A 10,077-nucleotide genomic window follows, 5' to 3' on the forward strand; every position below is an offset into this window, starting at 1 on the left:
TTCAAATTTCCCTCTATAGACTGCCAGCAGCACACAAACTTTGTGAAAATATGCAAAATTTTATAAAACGCATAAAATAATTCCATAAATTATTTTTAAATCGCAAAAAATAGTAGACACTTAGAAAAAATCTCTTTGAATTTAATGACACAAAGTTCTAAAAAATATTTTGACTTGGAAAATTATTCTCTTCATTAATATGATGTCAAAAAATCCATAAAAATGATAGTATCATTACATGGTTATAAGGCACACATATAATCATTTATCTCCAAAAAATATAGAAAATTCCTGATGTTAATTAGTGTGATAAAACATTAATTCATGGAACTTGCAACTGATTGGAATACAAAACCATCTTTTAGTCCCCTACACTCATGTGGTTTGGTCTATACCCTGAATACCTGTTGAGTTTCTTTTGAATAATACATTCATTCCTTGATGGAAATAATTTGTGTGTAATCCTGGAGTATCTACCAAACTATAAGGTTCATCTACCTTGGTTTTGTAGCTTCTTGACGCATTAGGTTAGGATTATACTACACCAATCCAACTTTAAGAGATTATGAAGGAGGGCCATGCTTGTGCTTATCACCGAGGAGTTTACAATTGTATCTTTAATGATATGCACATCATGTAATTTCATTTATAAACATGCACCTTTAACTAATAAAACTATATGTATTTGTGCTTGCGATTCACCATCCCTTAGTCCACTCCATGACCCAATATTATTGGTTGTTTAAACTGAGGGGTACCTACATGTTGTCCCACTAAATTTTTTCAATGACTCACTCTTGTTCATCATACAAAATAATAATAATAAATAGTTTCATGCATGATATAAATATATGAAAATTATTCCTAAACTTAAAATATAAATAGTTAACTTAAAAATAAATAATCACTTACACAATTTCAAATGATGTTATTAAACTCCAAAATTGTTTTAAATTAAATATTCTATTCAATAAATCCATTTAGAATAAATAAAGTATCTTTCATAAAAATATTTTTAATTTAATTTATTTCAATAATTTTATTTTCAATTAGTAATTTATTGGACTTTTACTTAATTTATTGATTTATTATTTCAAATAATGAAATCATGTAAGGGATTATTTACCAAGAATATATATACATTTATATTGTGAGTGCTTGTGTCAAACCCTTAATAGCCTTCTTTAATCTTATCACCACATGCTCATTGCCCTTTCTGATATACCCTTTCGATTGGCTTACTATACATCTTTTTCTAATTAACCATTCAGAAAGGCTGATTTCACATCCACGAGATAAACTTTCCGTACTCCTAATGCTTCTAGAGCCAACAGTTTCCATTCTGGCCACCGAAGTAAGAACATGTTCATAGTCTGTGACACCTTTTCTGCATAGCCTCTTGCGACAAGTATGGCTTTATGCCTAACTCTCTCAGCCTGAGAATTCTTCTTTATCTTGTATGGCCTATCCTCTAGTAGGTCCAGTTCACTAATCTGACCCCCATCTTCATTGGTCAAACTAAATTAATTTCTGTTAAGCAAGGCCCATTAGGCCCTAATATATATATATATATTTCTTTTAATCGTCAAATCTTTTCTCAGACACAGAAAGGAACAGATGGACCTCTACCTTGCAAACTTCTTAACAAAAATTTAGGGGACCAACCCACGAATTTCAACGCTGGCTAAAAAATCTAAATGAACCGTGGGAGAAAACGCCACGCGAGCATGCTACAAAGAAATCGATTCCCCTTTAAAGAGTATATAGATACTTCAACACAAGACATTTGAATACAACTACAACCTGGCCATTAGTCACGATACCAGGATTTTAGATTGTTTGGAGGCCAAGATGGCAATGAGACCCAACTCTTGTCAAGATTATGGGTACTCTCACATAAACAGGAATGTATAACCAGCAACATTCTTTGTCGAAGGATACATTAAGAGGTATAAGTACTGCATAGATAAAAAAAGGCAAACAATAGTCTTTTTTCAAGACTCGTTGAGAAATAGAGAGAAACGAGGACAAAATCTTTCCCCCTCAATATCGGAACTGAAGAGAACGTTCTTCAAGAGCAAGAGAACCTGAATGGGCGCAGCTTTCATAACCGTCGCCTGTTCTTCTCTATTCTGAAACGAAAGAGAGTCCAGGCGTGCGCAGCAGGAAAAAGGAGACTCAGATGTCAGGTGGCAGCTAGAGCCCAACCCAGTAGGAACGGCCCCCTGGGTTGTGGATAGGGGATGCATTGGGACCCTCCACACACCACTCGTACCACACCTGCACCATCACCATCACCCAAGTCAACGACATAGAATTGATCAAAAGTTAGTACCATGTGGAACGACCTTAGAGCCGCCATGACACCTCCAGAAGTGGACCTCCAAACTGTTGCCTGGAGCCACTGTAACAGGGGTCCGCAGAGGGAAGAAGATGGGGAACCTGCAACGCCACTCCAGCATTAGGTGTTTGTTCCCGAAGGACCCACCCACTCTCTGGACTAGTCCATGTAAGTGAAAGAAAGGAAAAGATGTCATACCAGCTGAACATGTTCACGGTAGCCGTGTTGGGCTCGATTCCCAGATGCACGTCCTTGTACAGCACTGCGTCAAAGTACCCCGCAAATCCTGCACCATCGATAATGATGACAAACGTTGTTGTTGATGATGATAATAAAGGTCACAGGCAAGGCGACGACAAATATGTCTAATACAAGCATGCGCGCATCCATAATTATATATTTACATGCATACCATGCACCATGGCTGAGCCTGTCTCCGCAGGAATCTCAAAACTCAACTTCTTGTAACGGTCATTGCTGCTGTTGAGGCGATTTGGATGAACAAAGGTGAACACCTGCGAAGAAGACCCAGCTGATTAATATAACTAATGCACCCAAATGAATTCTTAATCTTAGTTCAGGAAAAGGCAAGACAAGTCTCACAGCTTGGGTAGGGGCAAGTCTCGCCACTCTGTGAACCTTGACGACATAAGCTGTTTCAAAATGGGCGAGATCTTTGTGTGACTTCACCTGTTACATACCCAAGCCGCACATGAATCAAGATGAGACAAGAGAAAGAGCTAATGGCCAGCTCGTTGACCAAGGAATGGTTAGATTGAGTCACTTACATCATTGTACAACTTGGAAGTTGACACAGGTTGCAAGAAGCTCGTGTAACTGGAAACAATAATATTAAACCACCATCAATGTAAGCCGTAAAATTTCATTAAATCAGCACTACGCACTGTACGAGGGATGGAGGCCATACGAAGACGGAATAGAGATGCCATCCTCCTTCAAGAATCTTTGGGCCCCATCAAGGCACTCCGGAGAAAGTTCATTGTCGCCGAAGGAGCCCAATAGCTCGCTAACCTGAACATATCAGGAGAGAGAAAATCGTTTTTTTTTTTGAAGAAAGAAAGAGAAAATCGTTCATTCCATTACACCGTTAATTTTGATACAAACCATGCAGGTCATATAGCCTTCGATGTAATTCCACAAATCCAATAACAAAATACATCAAATTGAACAAATTAAAGGGTGTCGAGAAGGAGACAAGCGAGAGAAGTTCCCGGGATAGAGAGGAGTCCGGGAATGGTTGGATGAGAGGTCAAATAATGGAGGTAGGGATTGGCCAGGGACGAGCCGCTTGAAGATAAAGTGGAAAGGAGACAATCACAAGGATGAGGATGATGGGGGGGGGATGGGACTCAGACATTGAGAGGAGGGGAGACAAGGAGCTTTGATTTCATTATACTTACTGGCTGCCACTCCTGAAAGTAGGGCCGCCCCATTTAAAGGGAACACAAAGAAGGGAAAGGACGGGTCTGCCCTTAAGGAGAGTTGGGATCATATCAAATTTCCACCCAAATTACCGAAAAATTTGGTCAACAGAGGAATAAACATGACGAGGTCACTAACCAGGATGTCGGCCTTCTCAGTAGCCTCCCAGCAACGCATATCACAAGAAACAACTGTAACGAGGTTTTCCCAGCCCTCAAGCTTGATAAGACTCTGCAGTGAGAAACAGAAAGCATGAATGAGTCACAAAGGCACGCACACCAAGAGTGACAAAGGCAAACACAACAAGCACTGGACTTGAGATAGAGACAATGGCACACAAGAACAAAAGGACCTTCTAATGTCATGCATGACGACGAAACTCAAAATTACTGACGGGAGATATGCGTCGTGTTATGATTCAGAAATTTGCTTGGATTTCCACCTAGATAACGTCAAGTTTCGCATTCTTAGCGGGCAAGTCCATATGGTTATGAAGTTCAAGTCCACAAATTCTATGAAATTTTATTCCACAGATAAAATTTGCCACAGATATTAAAGATCATTATCACAAGTTTATAGGTTTCAATTCAAAATTTTGAAACGCACAATTAAAAATCATTATCATAACAAAGAACAGTTTCTTCAAAAAGAAATAATAACAAAGAACAGATTGCAGATTTTTTATTTCTTCAGGTTGTTGGGTTTAATCGTGGCTAAAAAATCGTTATTTCCTATGAAAAAACATATGGCACGGTACATGTGGAACTTCTAGATGAACGCCTGAGAAATCATGTGTTTAGTATTTATCAAACAAAAAAATTCTTGAGAGGAAACGGTTATGGATATGATTAGTTTATTCCGCACGGCCTTCAGATTGTTGAATAAAAAAGCTATAAACAGTAATGGATGTTGTGTGAAAAGAAGTGATATTTTTAACCATTCTTTCGCCGACCATAGCCTTCACAAAATAACTTAAACTTTCCGGGATAATAATCTATGTTTCCACGACTTTAGAGGAATTTCAATAAATTGACAATTACTTTTAATAAGCATGCACAAGTTTTCAGTTGGAGCCGATAGTAAAATGGGCAAAGTTAAAAAGAACGGCACATACATGGAGCGTTACAACAGCATTTGGGTTTTTCTCGACAGCATAGACCTTCAAATTTCGACCCGTCTCCTCGGCTGCCTGAAAGGAACTCCAGGGGATGAAAAAAGAAATGATGAAATTCTAATATAATGGCTCAAAAGAAGGAAACTACAGATATGACTGTTTTAAGTCGCCCGCAAGAACAGATAGCTCGAAAGCAAAAGATTATTCGATTTCGAAACTCGGAGATCCAAAGCGAACAATATCATTCAAGAAGATGTACACTGTCTTTTTTGAAAGAAGATGTCCACTGATAATTGGAAAATAGAAAAGAAAAATATTAGTCAGTTAATAAATTGGCTTTAAAGTCCCGTTCCGCAGCACCAGTATGCCTTTCTCAATTTGGACATCAAGAAAAAAAAATGTTAGTCCCCAGGTCTTTATTTATTGGCAGGGTTTCACGCATTGTGACTAATTCAAATTCTCACATGCCAGGAAGGTCGCACGTGTAGCTTGGTGATGGTTTATTTTACTTTTACGATACGTTCTGGAAAGAACCATATCACTAGCACGAAATACCGATGTTTTGGAAAAATCATAGCTCAACATGCACATGAGTATCCACAGAAAGGACAATCATTCAGAAGATAAATCAATCTTCCAGATATTTTCTTCTAAATTGTACAAATTCAATGGTAATGTTGTACACCTCAGACAGTGGACTAAGGGATGTAATAACCGATTTTTTTCAGACGACAGAAAACCAGTATCTCTAGATGAATATTAACCAACAAACCAACGAACACAGAACCGTCAAATGATATAGCCCCGAATCACTAAAGGAATGAGGAGAACCTGCAATGATGCCCTGACCAGGGGCCCGCGGCCGGCTCCAACAACCATCAATACCTAATAGGTAAATTGAAACGCAAATGTCAATTACGAATCATAAAAATAAAAAAATAAAGTAGTTAAACTGGTGCAAAATGAAAACAAAAAGTCAGTAAATAATCACTTCGTCCTTGCTATCGCACTGAATAATTAAATTCAAACGGAGATAGGTGGATTCCTACAACTGTTGTTGTTGAAGCACAATCATCAGGGACCCGATCAAGCAAAGCTTTACTCACAGCCCTTTGGTACTGCATTTACCCAAATTTTCATCTGAAAGTTAGCCATACTAAAATGCACGATAAACAGAGAAAACACGATAGAAAGAGAGAGCGATGTGCAAGTAAGACAAGTTTGTTATTTGCAAGAAACTTATACGACCATTTTAATTTGAGCGATCAAAATAAGACAGCTCCCACATTTATCAAAGAGACGAATACGCAAATGATTTCTAAATAGAAAATTTAAGAAATTGAGGAAATGGTATCACAAGAAAGAACATTACTTTGTAATGATTCTCAATACATGTCAGTATCCGCAAGTATCAAGGTACCAGCAAATCCTCAGAGATATTTTAAATCTAAAAACCTCTCCATTCTTATATTCTTGAGCCCCAACCATGTTATAGTGGATAGTCTATAAAGATATTTAGAAATTTTCCCATCTAATATTGCGGAACTCTAGAAGAAATAGTAACACGAAAATGAAGACTATGCCCGCATCTTGATTACACATTTCGGAGATTATTGATTCAAATGGCACGAAAAAGAGTTAAGAAAATGGATTTTCCTTAGGAGTGACTAAACCTGGGAATACTTCATGGTATCTTTTTCAAAAGTCTCGTATGTCTGGGCCTCCAGGTTATCCATCAAAGGCTGTATCAAATTAAAGTCATTCAATGATAACCACATATCTATAAACAATAACAACAATGATGACAGTGTAAAAGGAAAAAAAAGCGTACCTGCAATGGGGACTGAAGAAAATCCCGGTAACTAAGCTGGAACCCGGAAACAAAATATTAGCAAAGAAAAAAGACACCACGATTGCAGGATTAAATTTGGATGCCAGTTAAGCCAAAAACCTCAATACGATCCTGTTCAGGTAGCGGATCCATTCTCTGATATAGATACGCAACATAATCAAGGTAAGGGCGCAAGGGATGTCTGGCATTGCCTGTCGAAGCAAGAAATGAAGACTGACCTATCAGTGAATGGCTCAGGATAGAAGCTTAAATCTACAGATTTGCAGAGATAAATGTGAATGGAATGGAATAAAATCAATTAATAGAATTAAATAGGGCAGGTTAGTTAATAATAAGTCCGAGCAACATTAAATATTTTTAACCACAATTTTAGTTCTGAAATTCCATTTAACCTGTTGACCCGTTGCCATCAGTATTGTCGCTGTGTGGCAGGCTAGAAGTAGAAATAATATGTTTTGAACTTCCGGATAGAACTATCTGCAAGACAAAGAGAAATCATTTTCTATTGATGAAATGTGACCCAAAATGCAAAAACTCAGAAGAGGATAAATTTACCAAATTATAGTCGATGCATGAAAAATAAATCATTAAAATGTACCAAATACCTGAATAGAATGATCAAAAAATCCATACATCAACTTTTGGTGCCGCTTAGAAAGACAAGGATACCCACGCGCATTTGTTAGAAATGACTGCAAGAAAGAATCAAGTCAACGTTAGACTATGAAGAATTGACTACTTTCAGAAGCACTGCTCTCGATGGGCATTAGAATTGACTACTTTGGTGTGCAGGAAGGCCGCCTTGACAGGTTCTCCAAACCAACGTCCAAGAGAGCTGATTGATGGAAGCGATGATCTGAAAAATAGGAACCATCTTGAGTTGCGAGCCAACATTTCTGTATAATCAAGAAAATGGAAATTCGGCGAGGGAATGAGATGGCAAATGCCAGGCACCACTTTACTCACAATACATCAAGTGCCACAGACAAATGTGAATGATGATCACAAAGAAGTCGAAATGAGTTCCAGCAGTCCCAGGAGTCGATCATCTCTGAACTCTGATAAGAATGGAATAGAAAGCACAAAGAAGTGAAAATAAGATTAAATGACCAAAAAAATACCCAAAAAATGTGACAAGAGCAAAATAATCGAAGATTCTTGTTAACCGTCGAGAGATCAAAGCTAAGGCACCCATTCAAGAGAATAATTAATATTAAGGCCCAAAAAAAATACAGAATCCTCATGCTAAACTGACCGTGCTGTCTTTCTTGTCATCTACCACATCAGATCTATCCAGCGGTACCCTAAGCCAAAGCTATATAGTAAAGAGAGGGTAAGAAAAATTGTGAGGAAAACCTGAAATGCATTGAAATTAGAGCACTTTTCACCTGCATATTGCTGAGCCCCTGAAGAATCTGGTTGACGCATCTCGCATAATTGCCACATGAGGAACTTTTTGGAAAAGGGAGAACACATGCCTGACATTGTTTAAACTCTATGATGAGAAAAGATATCCCCTTGAAAACATATGCTGTAAAGAAGAAATTTTAAGGAGAACTGGAAGCAAAAAAACAAGCTTTAAAAGGCCAGGGAACTACGTAAGCTACAAAACATGTCGTCAAAAACATAATGACCCCCTTTTCGACGGTACCTAAGAGTAAAAAAAAACATTTCAAGAGAGGTAAAATACATTTTCAACATTCCTAGACTCTTTCCCAAGGTTTATTTTTTCCCATGGCGCCACGAGGTCAGTCTTCTGTCTTTATACAAAAACAGAAAGCAATCATTCTCTACTGATACGCCTCAAAAGTCGCACCACAAAATAACATTTAAATTTTAACCGCTATGGCAACATCCTACGGTGGCCCCTAGAAGAATAAGCCACAACAGAAGTAAATTCCGCGCATTTTCAAACTACGTGATGTTTTCATATACTAGCCAATTACAGAAACACGTAATGTACATGGAACAAACCCTTGAAAAAGCAGTTAAATGAGGCTGAACATCACCTGCAAGGAGAGATGACATGCCCATGCAATTTCTTGCTTCAACGTGATTTCAGAGTCCGCTCTCAGCGTGTCGTCTTCTGAATCCAAATCAATCCAGGGGCTGATTTTACCTGAATGAAAAATTAAAATTAGAGAACATCCAAATGGAAGACAGTTAATTGAATTAGGAACTATTCTTCGTTCAAATCAATAATCTTGAAATGCCATGAAAAGAACCAGGGGGGAAAATAATCGTAAGACAAATATTACACACCGACAACATGGCTGCTCCACTGAGAGGGCGTGATGACCAAGTCCGATGAGGCGAATGGAAGAACTGCACTTCCATGGTTGTCTTTCTTGACCAAACTTGGCCTGTAGGAGGGATCGAGCTGCATAACAAGGAAGAAACAGCTTAAATAACGCAAAGTCCATATGGAATTCAGTGAAAGTTATCAAATGATCAAGATAACGAGGGAACTTTTGGACGCTTAAAAGAGACAACTGGGTCAACTATTTTTCAAATTCACAAGGACTTGAGCGACCCAATAGATATACTGCCGGGAGAAGTGAACAACTGAAATAAAGGAAAAACAAAAACTGGGACCGTTTCCCAATTATCAAAGATTATAAACGAGAATACCCACCAGAGAGGCGACTACGAAGTCGAACCCCCCCGAGAGGTTGCGAGTGAGAACGTGAGGCATGTCATCGTCAAAGTCGGTCTCGACGCCGCAGTATCGTGAATCGCTCTTATCACCCTGTCGCTGCCCGAGAGGCATCTTTCAAGGCTGGAAAGAGCAAAGAGCCCCTCTACGCGACCTTCTCCGATTCAAAACTTGGTAGAATAAAAAAAAGGATGGGCAGACGAGGCGCTGCGAGAATTGGGACCGACAAGCAACTTCGGAGGGAGATGAATTCAGGGAACAAGAGGAGCTCAAGAAGAAGATGCGGAGGTTTTGCTAGGGTTTTTGCACTGATCGAACTGAGAGTGCACGTCGCAGAGTAAGTATAGACCTTTCTATGAATTGTAAATCATTTAGAAAGTTGTATTTCTGTGTATGTTATTTGTTTGCATTAAACGAGTCATATAGACCATGCTATTCACACATGAGTGGAAAATGAGAGTTGTTTTTATGATCAATAAGCCACAGTGGCAGGTTAACAGAAGTAGTTTTCTAGACTAGATGTAGTTGAGACACTGGGAGTTGTCTTCCGGACCAGAATAAAATGTGTGAAGGCCAGACATGAAGCATTTGCCTACAGTATATATTGTAAACATATTTACAGGTTTTTCAATTCATAAATGTTTCATCATTACTCTTGTCTGCTCTAGTCA

At 38.5% G+C, this 10,077-nt stretch overlaps 1 protein-coding gene across 1 annotated transcript; it reads right to left on the reverse strand.

Moving 5' to 3' along the window:
* Positions 1-1,871: 1,871 nt before the first annotated feature.
* SKB1 (SHK1 binding protein 1) lies at positions 1,872-9,762 on the reverse strand. Its single transcript, XM_078587654.1, has 23 exons — positions 9,386-9,762; positions 9,013-9,130; positions 8,760-8,869; positions 8,139-8,228; positions 8,006-8,065; positions 7,717-7,808; positions 7,531-7,606; positions 7,356-7,442; positions 7,143-7,227; positions 6,850-6,941; positions 6,730-6,765; positions 6,572-6,640; positions 5,948-6,016; positions 5,730-5,783; positions 4,899-4,973; positions 3,923-4,015; positions 3,270-3,373; positions 3,130-3,178; positions 2,945-3,031; positions 2,754-2,856; positions 2,540-2,627; positions 2,349-2,442; positions 1,872-2,280 (listed from the first exon to the last, which is right to left on the reverse strand). Exons 1-23 carry the CDS (start codon positions 9,518-9,520, stop codon positions 2,197-2,199), a joined length of 1,950 nt encoding a protein of 649 aa, XP_078443780.1. The 5' UTR covers positions 9,521-9,762; the 3' UTR covers positions 1,872-2,196.
* Between the last annotated feature and the right edge of the window lie 315 nt (positions 9,763-10,077).

Source organism: Wolffia australiana, chromosome 15, assembly GCF_029677425.1.
Source record: "Wolffia australiana isolate 7733 chromosome 15, ASM2967742v1".
Classification (NCBI taxonomy): domain Eukaryota; kingdom Viridiplantae; phylum Streptophyta; class Magnoliopsida; order Alismatales; family Araceae; genus Wolffia; species Wolffia australiana.